Source organism: Ammospiza nelsoni, chromosome 1, assembly GCF_027579445.1.
Source record: "Ammospiza nelsoni isolate bAmmNel1 chromosome 1, bAmmNel1.pri, whole genome shotgun sequence".
Classification (NCBI taxonomy): Eukaryota; Metazoa; Chordata; class Aves; order Passeriformes; family Passerellidae; genus Ammospiza; species Ammospiza nelsoni.
Genome location: NC_080633.1, coordinates 63,723,709 through 63,742,580, shown reverse-complemented (window position 1 = coordinate 63,742,580; position 18,872 = coordinate 63,723,709). Strand labels below are relative to the sequence as shown.

The 18,872-nt window shown below is 38.5% G+C and overlaps 1 protein-coding gene across 2 annotated transcripts in view; it reads right to left on the bottom strand.

Moving 5' to 3' along the window:
- Nucleotides 1-18,872, bottom strand: part of KIF13A (kinesin family member 13A) — a 103,614-nt gene that overhangs the window by 41,485 nt on the left and 43,257 nt on the right. For both annotated transcript variants that reach the window (XM_059469083.1, XM_059469076.1), the window contains exons 4-10: nucleotides 16,247-16,307; nucleotides 8,817-8,909; nucleotides 8,148-8,328; nucleotides 7,054-7,141; nucleotides 5,694-5,828; nucleotides 5,075-5,187; nucleotides 1-112 (exon numbers count right to left, since the gene is read on the bottom strand). In XM_059469083.1, the coding sequence (XP_059325066.1) occupies nucleotides 1-112; nucleotides 5,075-5,187; nucleotides 5,694-5,828; nucleotides 7,054-7,141; nucleotides 8,148-8,328; nucleotides 8,817-8,909; nucleotides 16,247-16,307 (783 nt within the window). The remainder of the gene's footprint in view (nucleotides 113-5,074; nucleotides 5,188-5,693; nucleotides 5,829-7,053; nucleotides 7,142-8,147; nucleotides 8,329-8,816; nucleotides 8,910-16,246; nucleotides 16,308-18,872) is intronic.

Below are 18,872 nucleotides of genomic sequence, written 5' to 3'. Positions count from 1 at the left end.
CTTGAGAAGCCAAGTGAGTACAGAGTCTCTGTAAGGCACAAACTTGTTTTTCCCCTTCCCTGCTGCCTGGTCAGCAAGTGATGATATAACCAATCCCAGTGTTGAAAGTGATCTATAAATGCAAAACAGCAGAACAGCTTTAACATATATTCTAAACGCAGATTAAATAAAACACAGAAAATAGGGATTGCTCTGCAGAACTTCACATCCAATTTTAAAAAATCATAGAATAATTTAAGTTGGAAATGACCACAAGAGATCAGCTAGCCCATTGCCCTGCTCCAAACAAGGCAGAATATTTCTTTAAAGTTTCATATTTGGAGGAAAAATATGGTATCAACAGTGTTTCATCATAGGTGGTACTATGATCATATTTCAGAGAGACTGAGACTATGTTGAAATATTTAGAATAGTTTGAAAAGTCTAAAATAGACTGCTTCAGTATATGAAAAATCCCTGCCCTTGATTAGACATCTACCTTTTCTCAGAGGATAAAAATCTTTCTGATTTGCAGTCTCATGACAGTGTTACAAGTCAGTGTTGGCAGCACAGCAAGAACCCCTGTGCTGGGAAATGTTTGAGAATGCTGTTTAAGAACGCTGACTCAAATGCCAACTAAAATGAAACAATTCTCCAGCCATAAGAAGGCAGCCTCAGAACAAGTCCAGCTCTGACCCAGGAGTACTCATCTGCCTGGTGAGGCAGTGACCAGCCATAGAAGGCTGCTGATCAGAAGAGGCAGGTTAGGAGGTCCCCTGACAAATGGACTGGGTTATAACTGAGGTAGAGCCTCAGCAGCTTCTGCTGGGGGGCCCAGACCAAATGATCTCCTACTTACAAAGGTGCTGCACAAGTGTGAAAGAGAAAAGCCCTCAAATTGCTTAGCAGACAGCTGAATCCCGAACAACACTCCAGAAACGTGAGGAAAATAGCCAACTCATGCATTTTGGTACATGTACAGCTTCTACCAACTGGGGTAACTGTGTCAGCAATCCAGCCAAAGCATATGTGAGCTATATTATGCAATCCTTATACAACCCTGTGTAAATTTTAAGTGACATTAGGGCTCTTGGGGTGAGTATGTTTAAGATAATGAGCTTGTTGAGGAGCCTGAGAACATTAAACAGATGCCTAAAGGGTTTTAAAGGAGACACTGCTGAAGCCCAAGAGAATTGTGGGTTTGTCACACTCCTGCTCAAATATGCAGCTACTCTCTATAAGTACCAAGGAAAAAGCTTCAGAAGCATTGCAATTAGATAGTCCAATAAATCTTTAATTTTACTGTTCCACTTCACCCTCTTGCATTTTCTTTTCAAAGAAGTACTACTATTTTGGTTTATAGGCAGCATTTGCACATATTTATAACAGAGCCTCAGTGCTGCTTGAAACCGCCACTGGTTTAGAAATAGCACTTAGAAAATGAGAAAAATGTAGCAGAAGAGGATTTTAAGGAAGATATCCAAAGGTAAGTTAACAAGAACCATTACAAGTGCCACAAAAGGTATCCCATATTGCATATAAAGACAGCATAGACCTGGGAGAAAAATCAAAAGAAATTTAGGGAAAGGCTAGGTAGGTAATCTGAACTCCCAAGAGAGCAGTCTATTTTGTAAATTTGCCTGTAGGATAACTTTCTGATTCACCTCTGAAAAATTCATAGCAAAAATACAAAGTTAAGTTTAGTTTTGTGGCCTAAAGAAAAGCCTAATAACCTCTGAATGTTTTGTGAGAGGAGAATAGGAAAAAAGAGAACTAATTCTTGCCTCTAGCCTCTGACCTCCAGAGAGAGAGATGACAGTCTGCTAAATATACAAGAGCAAACAGCAGGATGCTCCATGCTGCTCTATAGCAACCTCCTCCAGCACAACTGAAAATCACCATCAGCACACTCCCAATGAAGCACAAAACTAAAAAACTACCTAGACTACCTTCCTCCTTTAAATGAGAGGAAATATGAAAACCAAAGCCAAACCCTGAGCAGGGGGAAGAAATGGACAGTCAGAAGGGAAGTGGGAAGAACAGAGATTCAAAAAGATCTGTGATTGAAAAGTATTTCCCAACTGGGCTGCAACACCAGTCTGAGTTATGGGTACTGCCTTTTAATGAACAGGAAATTACAAGGTACAGTTTATTACCATGGGATTAAAAAATGTGATAATATTACTGCTCCTTACAAATACTGATCTTATTTTAAGAGTAACATTTACAATAAAAGCCAAACTGCAATCATTTATGTAATTTGCTTGAGATTTCATAATACAAAGCTGTTTAAAGACTTTAAGGGAAGCAGCAAAAGGAATGGCTGCCCAACACAATAATTACAGGACTCATCATCAGCTTTGCTTTTTGCTGGATGATGCCTCAGAGATCTGTCATTACTCTGATCCTATCTCACGGTACTTACATAATGAATCAACTAGAAGTCCTAAGCCCACAGCACACAGCAGACTGAGTCACTGCAGAAGAAGCAGAGTGGACTTGCTGCAAGATTACAGCAAAGTGCCATTTCTGCACAGTGTCTTATCTGCCTGTCCATGTTCCTCAGGCACCAGGCTGTCCTTGCTAGAGGGCAGTGGGAAGCTTGCACGCTCACACCACAGGCCTGAGCCAGGAGCATTCAAAAGGAAGTGGCACTTCCTCATCACAGGGAAACAACTCTGTCCCTCAGTGACACCCATTCAAGCTACTTCTGTACAATTTAGAACCAAATACCTCAATGAGCAGAACTCATTTTTCTAGCAGTTAACTCTGAATACTAAAACCTTCCCTCAAATCAGCTTGGAGCCAGACCTGTCCCAACCCATTCCCTGCCCCCGCCTACATCATCTTTTTGCATTCAAAAGTTAAAATGACAACAGTTATGATTTTACTAATCAGAGGTAAAACTGCAGACTGCTCACAGAAAGAATTTTTCTTTTGTAGCCACTAATTGACAGATTGTTTATTCTGCTTCCTCCTATCACTGTGTTCAAGATGTTCTTTGACTACACCACAAAGAGTTGTTAAGCACCTCCTTTTCTGCACTGGGTATGGGAACTAGCACATCCTGGGGAGGAACAAGCAAATCCAGCTTTCCTATCTGGTATGGCAAATCTCCCCAAAACCTCCTTTACTAACTCTGCACCAGCTCTGTGAGAAAAAAAAAAAAAAAAAAGAAGTCATCTCTATTACAACTTGAGGGAGATGTTGACACAAAATTACACAACTCTCAGTTGCTTCAGTAAGTGGGACAGCAGCCCCTCTCTGCAACATGCTGTCTCCAAGAAGGAAATAATGTTTCCAAAAGGAAAAGTTGTGGGACCAAGGTGGCATCTAGCCACAGCTCTAGCCAGTTTTCATAAGAAACAAATGGTACAGACACTGAATAAACAAGCACATCATTTCCACATTCTTCTTGAAGGCAATAAACCATAAAACTAGCAGCAAGTTTACTTGTCAGCAGCTCCATTTTTTTATCTCATTAAACATAACACATGCCACTGATATATGTTACTGGGGTTTTTTATAAAAGAAATATAATAAGAAAAGGAGCTGACATAGTAAGGTATATGGTTTAAATATACTCTATCACTCCAGAAAAAGAGTATTACCTTTCCCTAATGAGTAAGTTGCATCGTACCCTAAAGAAGATTGCACAAAATGTCCTCCAAAGAACCAGTCTGACTAAACATGTACATCTATTTTTAGGCTTAAAAAAGTCAGACTTCATTAAAGCTCCAACAGCAAAACTCTAACAGAAGACACCAAGCACTAAGAATTCTCTCTTGCCTATGAGTTCCAAAAGACATTTCAAATAGAGAATGTTAAATAAATGGACTAAGTATTACAGATTTGTATCATATAAGAATTTAATTGAATGAAAAATGTAGAGCCATCCAGTTTTCTTTTAGAATACCTTTTACAGAAATGTTTGGTGCTTTTATCTGAAGTTCTGTATTGTCAGAGGGTCAGCATAGGTAAAAAACACCCTCTCCTATTGCATTGATACCATACAAGTTTAACACTGAATAAAGATCCTAAAAGGAAAAAACAAAATCCAAGTCTTTCTGCATCCATAGATACATTTGCAATTTGTTAATTGCTGTTGGGAGAGGGGGCATTTGAATTGTTTCTCAAAAATTAGAAAGAAACATTTAATTTCACCTTTGTTTATGCAAAATACAAATACAGTTTCCAGTAAAAACTATCTGAATTTAACTGGGAACCTGTGGGGTAAGGTTACAGTATCTGCCATTAGGCAAAGACAGCCATATCGTTTTGTTTCATAAGAACTATGCCAACGTGGTACCAATATGATGCATTAGACACAAAGCAGATTAGAAACTAAGCTAGAAAGAGGAAAAAATGTCCAAGAGGTAAATTTGAATCATAAGTATGCATGCTGCTCATACACACATTGTGCTGCCATTGTTAACATAAAATACAAAACATTTTGTAACATTTGGAAACAAACTGAAAAAGCAGTAGCTTTTAATGCAACAGTTACACTCTTTTTTTCCAAAAAAATTAGTATATTTAAGACAGCAGTAATAGTGTGCTACATTCTTGGTTTTGGACAATAACACAGTAATTATGGCTAAAAAAAGTGCTTTGAAACTTGTCATTGCTTGAGCACAAATGCCCAAGGCAATGCTAAACCAACACAGCTTCGTTCTGATCCGATTTTCTCAAACTGTGCATTATACCCTCACATAATTTAATTCATGTTGGAACAAAGCCATTCAACTCTGCAACTTTGCACTCTTCCTTAAGCAGATGATGAGGCAAACACATGAGCCTGGGGACAGGGTGTATAAATGAATCACAAAAGGTATATGCTTAATTAAAGAGCACTGCTGTCACTTTTTCCAGATAAAATTCATATAGCCTTCATTTGAGTCAAGTATGAATCAGGATGCCTATGCCAATGTCAGGAAACACATGCTGCTCAGCACTGAGCAGCTGAAAGAGCCATATTGAACTGCTTCTGATGAAGCTCATTTGAGCTGTCTTGTGACAAGCACACCAAGAGGAGGCCAGGGAAGCAACAGTGATTTCTTCAAGGGCTCACAGCCTGTGTATGCCAATGCCTTACTTGTTTATGTTGCTGCCCTCCTTCAGGCGCTCTCCTGCAGCTCCCGTTTTGGACACCCTCTCGCTCCCAGCCAAATCCACCAGGCTGACCTTGCTGACCTTCTCTCCAGAATTCTGCACAGATGGGACATGGGAGAACAACAGCTAAGAAACATTGGCATGAAGCACCAACATGCTTGACACTGGCACCATGAAACACTGGCCTTCATAATAATGTGGATTAAAGTATCACATTTGAGAGAAGAAGGAATTGTCAGAAGTCTTACAGATCTTTGAAAGTCACCCATATATTTTCTAGTAAAGGCCTGAAGCACCAAGGAACCAGAACCACCCATGTGGTAACATCAATCACCTTATAGCAGAGTAGGCCATTAAAATACATTAACTCCAGCAACAGTTAAGACCTAAGAAAGATTCATGGTGTCAACATAATCTTAAAAAGTGATCCAACTGTTTGTTTTATGTGGTGCGCTTCCTCGCTCTTCCAGGGTTCTCTCAGTCTTGATTACTGGACTCCATGGTATCAAAAGTCAAAACACAGTTAAATAGATGATTTAAGTGTATGAGAAAGGAAGAAGAATCCACCTCAACTTCATAAATTAATCAACAGAAATACATACACCAGACTGCAGGTCATAAAGTGTCTGAGTCACTATAATATTGAACACGGCATGAGAGCGGCTGCTTTCTTCATTCATGTTGGTTGCAGCAACTGTTCGTGATTTGTTTCCCTCTGACATCAGTGACTCAATATCCTAGAGCAAAAAGAGTAAAAAGGGATGCTAGGATAAAAGCAAAGTATCGTGCTTGCTAAAAAAAATGCCCATCTAGATGGAAGAGTGTGTGGGAGAGAGGAAGAAAGGAAGGTAGAAGTAATGAGAAAATTCTTTGCACATTTTGAGATGTATTGCTACAGAGGCATATAAATCCACAGAACAATGTTAAATCATATCTCTTTTTAAGTGCTGCACTTAAAGCCCAGCAACTACAGTCACTTTGCCTTTTCCTTATCTTCTGCTGAACTATGTTGGTGACACCCACATTACAAAGCATATTGTTTAATGCCAGGAATCAGGCCAGCACAGATTCACTTACACAAGTGAACACAGGGCATCTCTTTACTGACCTGCACTAATGCTATCTTCACTTAATTGGCTCAAAACATTACCTCACTTCAACCTCTACCTTCCCACATGTGCAAGACAAAGATGACTACGCAGAGCCTGAGATATGTGCTTACTGAGTCTTCCAAAACCGTTTCAGAAGTCATCAGCCAAAACTTAAGCATAAACAACACGTACTAGAATTTGCACAAAGGAGGTGAGCTTTCAAACTAAGCAATTCACTATAGAAGCTGCAAAAGCAGTTTTTAAAATGTATAATACACACAGATGCTGCAGAAAAAAATTAAAACCTCAAAACATAAAAAGAAGGACATAACACTACACAAATAATTAACATTTTTCTAAAAAACACTTCTGAATCAGATTTCCAAATCGGTTTCTTCATAAAAAGAAATTCCCACACAACTCCTAAAACTGCACTGCTTTAATTATTTCCATTGTGCCTACAGTGGTTCATTGGCTTCTACAATACTAATTTATTTGAATGTGTTTTGATAAATCAAGTAGGCTTAGATGCTGCTGTGATTTAAGTTATGAATTACCTATATAAAACAGAATGTAGTACTCAACAACAAAGTCAAATTCATGCTGAAAGACTAATATAATTATCTTAGAATCCTCATATTTCCTGTGTCAAGCAAATATTGTGTTCATGGCATATATTACATGCAGTGAAACTGCAAATTAATGAGATACCACTACTATATTTGTAACTAACACAAGGACAAACCCAGTGCTTCCACATGAAATAAATATCTAGAAAATATCTAGACAGACATTAGTTTACCTCTTCTGAGACTCCTACTGCTCGTGTACATAGGTGTTATTAATAAACTTGTCCCTGGTTCAGATTTACCTCAAAGTTTGTAACAGCCAGCTGAGACAGGCCATCGACATACGGACCCAGCACCTTGTGCTCCCGGACCTTGAGGGACTGCCGGCTCCTGTGGAATAAAGTACAACTCATGCACCATCTACTCATTAGCATGGAGAGCCAACTATTACCCTAACATGAAATAAGTACCTTTTATATAGCAGAAGTCAATTTATGTCTTTTTTAATTGTAAAAGGAAGAAGAAAGTATTCGAGAATTTGTAACTCAAACAATAAAGAGTCAAACCAATCTAACTAGTTTTGATCTACATACATAAATTATTTTTCATGCATCTTCCCACCCCAGTATTTGTGGCTGGAACAAAATCTGAAATGCCTTAATTGGCAGAAAGAATACCGAACTAAAAAAAAGGAGACTAAAAACCCTCCCTCTAGCAATTTGCTAAAGCTTTCATTTCTTCTCACATTTTCTATACTTTATATAGACACATACCGAGGTCTGAAATCTATCTTGTTAACTAACTTGCACACAACACCTTCAGCAATTATATTCAAGAATTGAAATATAAATCACATATATCAATGCTCAGTTGAACAAGTGTTGTCAAACTACTTCCTGTACACACATCTCCAAGCCAGAGTGCCTAATCACTATTTCTGTGTAGACAAAATAGAAGAAAGAATTCCTAAGTAAATGCTAAGGTGTCACCTTTCCACATTCAAAAAAGTTCAATATCTAAACCACAAGGACCTAGCTGTAAATAAGCTTCAAATTTCTCCTAGCTGATGAAAATTCCTACACAAATACTGCCTGGATCATCTGGCAAAATACCCCAGAACTCACTCGTATGTGGTCTTGCTTTGTGGTGGTAAAGTACTTCATACAGTATTTGCCTGCATCAGTAGGATGGTATCCTAATGTTTAAATTAATCACACCAGTGATTATTTGAACACACATGAATATTCATTCTTGTGTTTGGTATCTAATCCTCTCTAAAGAAGTCATATAAACATACATTCTGAAAAAACCTCCTCAGGGACTTCCAAAACCAATTCCTCTTTTTAGAGTTTAGAGAAAAATACAGAAGGCTGTAGGGGAAAGTGAAGCTACTCACCCTTTTGGGTCAAGCAGATCTCTGACTTTCTCATTGTAGATTTCCATATAGGACACTTCTACTTTAAAAGTATGAGATTCATTTTCTTCTACAGAGATTCTCTGAAATAAAGCACAACAGAGCCGTGGGATCAGACCCAGCTGCTCTGCATTGCCCATCATGGAAAAGGATTTTCCTGAACCTAAAAGAAAAAAAGGAGAAGAAAATGCTTTAGAATATAATTTCTTAATTATTCGTTCATTCAAGCACATTTTAATTCTCTTTTCATTGCTCCAGGAGCATGTATTAGCACAACATGACATTCTATTCCAGACAGCTAATTCTTTGGACAAGGTATAAGTAAACAAAAAGAGAAATTATCCTGAAGGTTTCTTTCAGTAGGGACATTACTTGGGGCTCCTTGGAACACACTTAAACACTAGAAACTGAGTAAGTCTCCAGTAGGAGACTACTCACTACTCCTTTCAGGCTTTGAAAGAGGCCCCAACAGGCAACAACCAGGATCATCCTGACAGAGCTGCTTTTAGGAATTTACTTATCACTGCTTGTACTAGACATTTATGAAATATCATGATATTTCAAAGTACAATTTTTAAATGTTATCTCCTTTATGTTTTGTTGTTCTCATTTCCCATGTGCACAAAGTGTTCTCTCCCTTAGGGCACTCACCTGTCTGTCCATAGGCAAAAATACAAGCATTATATCCCTGAAAGGCCTTTTCCAGAATTCCTTCCCCAAGGCACTTGAACACCACTTCTTGACCTAGAAAATAATTTGGCTTATTTTAAATGGTATAACATGCTAAAATTAAATGAGAACAAGAATAAAAAAGGTTTGCACATTATTTTTTATGATTAAGAGCACTGATGGAAACATTATTCATGTACAACTGAGTGATAGGATCAAAACTGTTGCTACCTGCATTTAAATATATTGCTGATTATCTGTAAAGTGAGCAGTTTTCCAAAAGTTGTCATAGAAGTTGAATGCTTAGAAAATAACACAGATGTCTAAATTTTTTATTATTTCAGAGTATTTCTGCAATTAATATGTATTGTTTAATCACAGAGTCCTGTAACAAAAAGAGTCAAAAGAAATTTCAATGAAACCCATTGGTGAATCAGGACATTAGGGGCACACAGGAACAAGTAGCTGTTCTCTTGGGAACTTGCCTCAAGTTTCACTACAAGCCATTACAATTCCCCCTGTAGCAAGGTGATGTTGGAACAAGATAAAAGCATTCCAATGACATTCAGGAAGAAAATGTGTATTAGGAGGCTGTGAGACCTCAACAGAGTCGTTTGAGGACATATTCTGCCAAATCCATAACTTGAAACATCAGCTGCAGAATCTGATAGTTTGAAAATTGACTCCCCGAGCCAGGCAGATTTTAGATGCACTTCAATCTTTCAGGTGTAGAAGATGAAAACAGTTGTATTGTTTGTTTGTTTTTTTAATAGGAAAGCCCAGAATTTTTACACCACAAAGAGGGTTAATGTGCTGTCTGCTTTGAGTTCTGATCAGACAATTACACCAGCTGTGTGTACACCCAAAACAAGGAGAGCTGAGCTAAGGACAGTATTTGTTCACCTTCAGGTGTATGGTTTTAAACTTAGATTCACTGCCTGGTGACTTTCTGAACACCTGTGATCAGCTGCCTCTCTCATCTTGGTATGGGAGTTTCAGGAATTATCAGTTGGGAGAAATTATTTCTTACTGTGGATGCAATAGTGACTTCATACTCTCAAAATGGCATACTAGCATAAATCTTGCTACATAATTACTTATGAGAACACCCACATTCCATAGCCCAGAGAATTCCTGCAGAACCACCTCTGGAATGACTGCAGAATGTTTTAGAAGAATATAAATAGGACAAGAAAGTACATCACTTTCATTTTCCTTTTATTATAACCTAATTTCTTTTCTCCTATAAAGAAAAAACTAGTGCAGTGATGCACAATGAAATGGTCTATGTGTCCCTTTCTAGCTGAATTTCTAAAATTCCAAAGTGTCACTGGACTTGCATTAACACAGTTCAGAAATGCTGAATATAGGAACTAAAATCAGAGGAAAATCCACTGTATTCTGGAGTGACTCCATTTCCTTCACCATGCACATTCAGTGCTAGTTGACTCCTTCAACTAGGGGGTCATTTGGTCATTTTAGAATATCTACGGCTGAGAAAGCGCTGCTCAACAACCTGGAACAGAGAGTGCTCAACTACTGATGAACGAAATATATCAGCAGAAGATTTTAATAAGAATGTCAAATAAACAAAATTTTGCTTTCTAACCAACTCCTAAGCTGAGCAAGAACAAAAAATCAAGCAAAGACTGAAGCTGAATATAAATATTAAAAGAAAAATAAAATATATATACATTACACAGTGATTGTGAGTGGAAGACAAAACCATTTGTCAGAAGGAGAAAAAACTTTTATCACCCACTTCTGACAAGTAATAAACCAGTAACCTCCTCCACGTTTCCTAAGGAAAAAAAAGGCAAATACCAAAGTGTTTTAAAATTGTGCCTGGTCATATGACCATAGGATGACCTACAGATTACTGCACTGATAAATATCAGGGAAGGAATCCACTTGAAATTTCACTGGCAAAGCTGAGCTTATTTTTCAGGAGATACTTAATTTTCAAACTGTCATCACAAACAGAAAATCAATGAGACACTGATATAAAACTCTAAAATGGCATTTTTATTACATATTTGAAGAGCTCAGCAATACTAACGCAGACAAATGGGTCATTAAAAAGTATTGTTTATAGTAACCAGTCAAATGATCGTGGGATAAAATTAGATTTGGTCTTAAGTGCACTCACAGAAAAGAGCACAAAATGCTGAAATTCAAATATGGATATTTTATCAACTTGCAAATGCAGGGCACTGAGAGTAGTAATATATCATCCATGATATTTTGCTATTTTTTATTAAGAAACCACACTGCTTCCCCCTTGAATTTTATAGTGGGTCTGCAAACTGCTTACAAACTCTGTATCATACAAAATTATGTCCATGTGTGTTTACAGTCAAAAGAAATAATATAGATCCAGTGTCAACACTGCTGCATCTGTTTTGCTAAATAAGTCAATATTGCCTGTAATTCATACTTTTTCTTATTTACATGACTTTTCTTCCACAGATGCCTAGCATTTAAGGAAGTTAGCAGAGGGGTTTTAACTTATGACTTAATTTTCAGCAAATAGGAGAAATGAAAAAAAAACAAACCCCTAACAGGAGGATTTCCTCTATAGTCTTTAAGAAGGGAATTCCCAATCTTCCAGCTGACTAAGACAATTCAGCACCTTAGAGGCAACCAAAGGCCATAGACATCCATCCCCTCTTCCAGCTTTTGCTCAGAGCTGGGAGAAGCTTGGGAGGGACAAGCTTGGGAGAACATGCCCAAGGCTGCCAGGGAGCCCAGGGTAAAGAAATGAGCTGCCAGCTCTCACACACCAGGAACTCCCTTCTGCCCATCCTTTTGAGGAAAGGGAAACAAAGTCTGGTGAATTTTTCTTGCAGACCAGGAACAGCTTCAATGTTAAGTCAAAACTACAAATAAACAAGACACTTGTGTCTGCTCAAAATCCACAAGTCATTGTCTCTTGTGAGGGTAGAAGGGTAGAATTCTTTCAGCCAATTGCCTGGTTTACTTCCTTTTTAAAAGGAAAATGTTGCAGTCAGCATACATCTTTCCTATAAAATTACAGTTTAGCTCCAAGTCATGTGTATAGCCTCTCAGGAGCCTGCAGAAACACAGAGCTGAGATTTCAGGCCAGACATGATGGAGGTTAGGGAGTTTATGAAAAACCCAGGCAAGTCAATACAGTGTGGGGTCCTAGGAATGAACCTGCCTAAGTGCTGCAGCAGTTATTTATGCCATCTCCTGAATCCTTCCCAAACAGAAGGGTTTCTTTTCTTCCTTTTAAAAATCCACTTCATTGCAGACTTCAATAGGCTCTTACTGTCATCCAGGCTTGTAAAAAGAATCCTTTGTTCACATCTCTGTGAATTTCTCAATATCTTCCTCTTCACCAAAATGCTGAGCAGTTATTTGTCTCTGTGAGCTTTCCAAGGCAAGCAGGTGTGTCCATTATCCACAAACTGACTTCTGACCCGTTCAAGTCATGAATAAATGGCAATAAGCTATTTTGTTCACTCTCAAAACACCTCTACTGCAGCCTATAGACAAAGCTCATCCCTCTTCCAGATCAAGGCAAACTCATTCTGTCCTATAACCAAATTCCCCCCCTCCTCAAAAACTACTTCACTGACTTCTTTTTCACCCCTTCCCAATGAGAAATCCATATTTTCACCAAACACCTAACTATGGCTTTCAGAAAAAAATAATCAGAAAAAAGGTGCAGGAGCTAGCACGTGATGATCAGCACAAACCATTCCTTGCTTGGAATGACACAGACACAAACTGTTCAGAAATGCACAGCATCAATATTCAGTGTAAAAACCAAACGAACAAAGACAAATAAAAAGCCCCCCAAACTGAAAGAATCTAGATTATTAGTGAAAGAATATATTCTTAGATGAGAAATATGGAAAAACTTCTTTACTGTGAAGGTGATGAGGCACTGGCACAGGTTGCCCAGAGAAGCTGTGGAGGTCCCATCTCTGGAAGTGTTCCAGGACAGGTTGGATGGGGCTCTCTCTAACACAATATATCAAGTTGCTAAAGAGCCCCCTTATCCTGGAGGGCAGAAATCAGAGCACCAGTTCCACAAAGGCTTGTAAAGAGTTTACTTCTCTTCTGTACTCCAGACTCCCTGCTGTCTTTATGAGAGCCAGTCCTGCAAGGAGAGCTGCAAAGATGCCCTCTACAAGTTTTTTGTCACCTGAAGGTTACCTTCACTATTTCTGTTGGTGATATCACTGGATCATTTAGAATTTAAGACTGCAGTTTCCATTTCAACAGGAAAAAAATTGCTAAAAAAGCAATTCTGCTGCCAACAGCAACAATATCCATGTTTTCAAGTGCTGGAAAGATAAGGTAGGTACTTCCCGAACATGAGTACAGAAAGAAAATTAGTACAAAAAAAATAAGCCTATGTTTCAGCCAAATAAATTGAAGATCTCTCATAAAACAAAATTGGCTTATACCATTTTAGGGTCAGCCCTACACCCCCAGAGCCTGGGAACTGTTTTCAATTACCCACAATTAAGTTTATCCAAATGGGAATCTCGCTCTTGAGTGAACAATATTAGTAAGTGCTGATAGTAGCATAGATTGATCAATAAAGTGAGAAATAAAGTCAGTCTGATCATATGTAATAGTTTTAAAGATCCTGTGACAAATGTGCATTGCCAGGAGTGGACAAACACTGGGTTTGTGGGCATTAAAACAAAAATGGCAAGGAAGAGTTATCCACGTATGCTGTCTGTGGTGCACACCATTCTGTGTGTTCTCATGGCCCACCTGTCAATCAGCTAAATCTTTAATACACTGTGAAATACACAACTATATATCCATTCAACATAATGCAAAATGAGCACATTTGGTTTTGCACAGAGAGCAGTGACTGATGGGGTGGCCTAGTACTTGTTAAACCTTACACTGTATCATCTTCCATTGTATTTCTGTGATACAGGTAAAAGGGTTTTTCAAGGAAATGCATTTGTTGCATATGCCTTTTCTAAGAATATTACTTTCAGCCTAAAGCTCATACACAACTTATATTTTTAAGCAGTCTGGACTTAGGTGTGAGTTGCACAATTTAAAGGAAACATATAAAGCTTTATATGTTTCCTTTTAATTCTGCAACTCACCCCTGGCAATGACATTAAATTTACACATCCACAGAGAGCCACTTTGGGCAGGAGTGTTGAATGCACCTAGCTTCCAGATGAGCATTCCTTCTGTAGCCCAGCATCCAAGAGATACCTGTTTAGCTCCAAAAGTTAGGTGGTCAGATGGCTCGTTTGGAATCTAAGATTGCAACAAAGACTGTTACAGCATTAACAGCCTCTGGATGCAAGACAAGATGGCTATTTACAAGGTGCCTAGGACAATGGAGGTTTGTTCTATGAGTCAAAGAAGTTAACAGAAATCCCAACAAAATCCAGTTACTGTAATTTTTTTGTTAATACATATGCACATTGAGGCCAAGCTGTGAAAACAGACTTAAGGAGCCTTAATATTAACAATACATAAATCAGAAATATTGCCATATCAGCATTTGATTTTTGGACCTAAACCAAGAAATGCTACTGTTGTATAGGATAGCATCAGCTCATGCCCAAGCAGGTGAACAACAGAGTAACTTACACCTGAAACACTTGGAGCTTGTTTTTTAATTACTTTTGTTTCAATTTTGTATCATTTTCATTATGTTCTAGAACTTAGGGCTGGGCAGTCATAAGATAGCTTCAAGACCATGCAACAAACACAACAACAAAACAGTGAAACCATTGTTTTTGTGTGCAAGTCTTCAAGCCCACATTCTTATCATGTTTCTGAAAAGAAAAAAGAAAAAACCACCAAAGCCTCCCACATAGGCTTCCACCAAGAAAGAAGCTCCAAGAAAATACCGCCCCTCCCACTTCCCCCCAACAAAACAAGGAAAAAAACCAAAGCCAAAAACAAGTTTTGGTTTTCTTTTTTCCCAGGCAGGAGTATTGACTGGAATAGGCAAAATAACACCTCATAACTTACTAGCCAGTAAGAAAGTGGAAGAGATGCAAGGCACCATTTTCTAGCAACCAGTCCCACAAGAGGTTAATCTACATACAGATAATAAAACTTAATTTCTTAGGGCAAATCCACTTACAACCTCTGAAACACACTAGAGAGATCTAGCTTTCACTCAAATGAAAAACAAACAGAACTAGAAGCCCACTGAATTCACCTGGAGATGAGTTAAACCACGACAAAGACAAGTCCAACTGGTTAGGAGTGTTTCTTGGGTCTATCCCATCTCTGCTGTGGGTTAGTGCCACAGTGTACCCAACAGGTGTAGCTCCCACGTGCACATGGGGCCAAGGTATGGGCACACACCATCACCTCCTTCCTTTTATAGGAAACAGGGGTGTGCAGGCACATAAGGAGGTGCTGCGGGCTCCAAAGGCTCTCCCAGCCTGAGCTAGAAATACTGTGCAGTGCACCTGTTGAGTGCAAACACAGCTCTTGAAGGCTGAACAAGTGAAAAAGATTTTTTCCTGAAGAAGCTTCTCTTTGTTTAGGCAATTAAGAAATATAGTGCAGTCCTTAAGATTTGGGATTTCATACCAGGGCCTACAGTAGTCAGAAATATATTTTTAACACATGGCAGTATATGGCAGTTCATTTATGAGATCACTGATCTTAAACTTTGAGGAAATGAACCCCACCAGCTTTCAAGATTTCGTATGGGCCAAAAAATTTCATAATATGAATATCTAAGCTTGGGGCTTTTCCTTTTCCATGGACCACAGCCTTTGAATTCCAGTGTTCAGAGATTTCTCTACCAAAACAAGTCCTCTTATAAAATATGAATATACTAATAGACAAATCCAGTTATGAGAAAACTGCTAGGATTACAATCTTATGTGGATTAGCCAGCTTTTGGTAGGAAGTAGTCACAAAGCTGATCACTCAAAACACATTAGGGATCTGAACAGTCAGAATATGAATCACTTGAAAGACCTGAGATAATCACACTGTCTGAGGAGAACATGCTTTATTCCCCCCTCTTATGCACAGAGATGCAGAGCACTGAAAGCATGCATATTCATCACTAGCATCAGTCAGAAGTAATTGCTGATGCAGAAATGAAATTGTAAGTGACAGAAACGACAAAAGGCAGTTCCAGGTGATTTTTTAAAAAAAGTTATAGCTTAAATGTAAAAACATCTCTCCTGAACAGCATCCCAGGCACCTTAAAACTTGCATTCCTTCTCAGTTGAGGAGCTAGTACCAGATGACTGAATCCCTGTAAAAATCGTAAGTCTGCCTCTGTGAAGAAGTCACTTGAGCATCATAGTGCAAAATGCACAAAAAACCACAAACAACCCCAAAACAACTTCACAAAATAACATATGGCAGTTTGGACCTTTCTTGAATTATTTACACTGTCCATTGTATAGAAAATAGTTTACCTGCATATTTTGTGGTGTTTGATTCATCCATGGACCAGAAGCAGTGATCAAAGGCAAACACCTGTAGAAGCACATAAAAAAGACAAATTAGGAGCTCTGGCTATAAGACTTTTGTTTTAAAGCAGTACATACCCATGACAGTGTAATTGCAGTTGGGCTCTACTATTTCTGCAGATCCTAAATCAGAACTGTAATAAGGCATAATTGGCAGAAATACTTTTGTGTAATCATGAGAGAAACAAAGCTCAATACTTCTTTTCCATCTGTATGATACACTATACAGATTACTCCTTACTCTATCCCCTAATACAGATTACAAAACACAGACAAAAACTCATAATTAACTCCACTCTTCTCCAGGCACCAACAGTGACAAATGTTTCTATTATTAGTAACAGAACAGCAACACAAGCACTCAATACACAGAATTTGGTGAGATGACTATTTAGCAGACATCAGCACAATACACACAATTTTTACCTTGGGATGCACTTCTGATATTTAGAAGAGCATTACTCTTAAAGAACAAATAAATACTATTAGATTATCCATCTAAACAAAGAGGACAGTACTGCATCTCAGTAGAGGAAGCTCAGAAACTACAAATAGAAGATGTAGCTCTCTTAGAGAAACAAGCTATCAGAGCCTGCTCCAGTGAAAAGACTTAGTATCACTTCAGTCAAGAGCTGCAGTGAGAAACTGAATGAGATTCAATACTTTGCTCAGAGGGCTTGCAAACATGGAACAGAGTCCTGTAAAACCACTTAACATGCTGGGATTTGATCCAAGTTTATTTTCCTGCGCATTCCAGAACATCATGACGGACATTTAACCTTTTTTTCACAGGTTTAGGTTGCTGCAAACACACCTTAAGCTGCAGTGTGTTTTCCACATGTTGCCATGATAAACTGACTGTGGATGAGTTAACAACATAGATTCTGGTTTTGTTATTGGGGTTTTTTGGGGGGAAGCACAAGAGGTGGGGAAAATCTCAAACCACCTTTTTAATAAAACTTTGCCTGGGTCAAGATTGCCTTTTCCTGGTCATCCAACAGATGATCTCCTTTGTGGGACAACCCATGCACGTCAGTGTAGAGCAAGAGCCACAGGCTCTGTCAGCTGAAATATGCAAATTCCCTAGAACCAAATCCTGAGGGGAGGACAAAGATGGATCATTTTCATCTGACTTTTGGGGATGAAGAACATGTTGAAGTCCCAGCTATTCAGAGTTACTACACAACACAATCTACAGCTATGCTGCAATCTAACCCTTCCCAAAACATCTATTACTGCAAATATACAGAAGGTAACACCAGGTTAGCACAACAACTTCACCTCCTTCCCTTTCCTCCAGCTTAAAGCAAAACACATCAAAAGGCCTGAGAGAAGACTCAATACTGAGACAACACTTAGTCTGTAAGAGTGAAGAGTTCTGGAATTCCCTTCTGAAGAAAAAACAAACAAACCCATAATAATCTAACAGGGAGGCCTGAGTCACTGCAGCACAAATAGAATCAGACATCATCATGAATCAGAATGATCCCTGATGTGACTGAGTCAAAAACGTCATTTGGCCACTGAACTGCAAGTAAAATGCAGCAGTTACTCCACCTTGTCTTCAGACATAAATTGGGGGCATTTTAAATTACATTTTGTGCATTTGATCATCAAATCTAGGCAAAAACTATGTCATCAGTAGGAACACAAACCCTTTTCCTAACTTCTACAGTCCAAGAACTACTGTTCCTCTTCTCAAATTCTATGGGAATTTTCAGCACAGGACTTGCTAACAATATCTGGTCTCCCCAATGACCAAATGGCAAGCAATTAAATCACAAAAAAAACCCCAGACCCTACTGTAAGGACTCAAAACTGACCATTCTTCCCCCCTTAAAACTAAGTGTTATCTGCAGTGGATCACACAGACCAGTTAAAAAGGTTACTTGGCTATACATGCTTATGTGTAATGACTGAAATGTCAATACAGCACTACTATAGACCAATTTAATCTATTGTCCTACACATTTTCCCCTTGGTTAACACGGAAAATGATGACAGGATCATTCAATGACTTCTAATTTAAACACTGGCCTTGCAAAGAGACTCTTAAAACTAAAATATGGGCTTGCAGCCAAGTGTTTCTTCTAGAAAAGCAGATTTTATCGGGATGTTTTTAAAATGGTAAAATTGGTCAGACTGGTTTTCAAAAGGTCAAAAAATGATTATGCAATAAGAAGAGAAAAATTCTGCCTTCAGATAAAACAAATGTAAATATAGCATTTTAGTTTGTTTCCATAATAAACACAAAAAAGGTGGGGCATGGATTTGGTCTATTTATAAATTCTGTTCTGGAAAATTGCCAAATCCTTCTAACAGAAGTAACAAGATTACTTTTAAAAAAAATTGTCAGGCAAAAAGGCAGAAACTGCTGGAGCATGCACTATCTGCAAAACATGCAGAGCAGCTGCAGCTGAATTCCCCTCTCCATTAAACAGGCAGGAGAACATTTAAACACCACTTTGATTCGTGATGACAAAACAGCAACCTTGAACATTCCCAGCAACCATACCTTAAGGATTCACCCAACCAAAACAATTTTATGGACAACTGAGACCTTTGGGAAAAC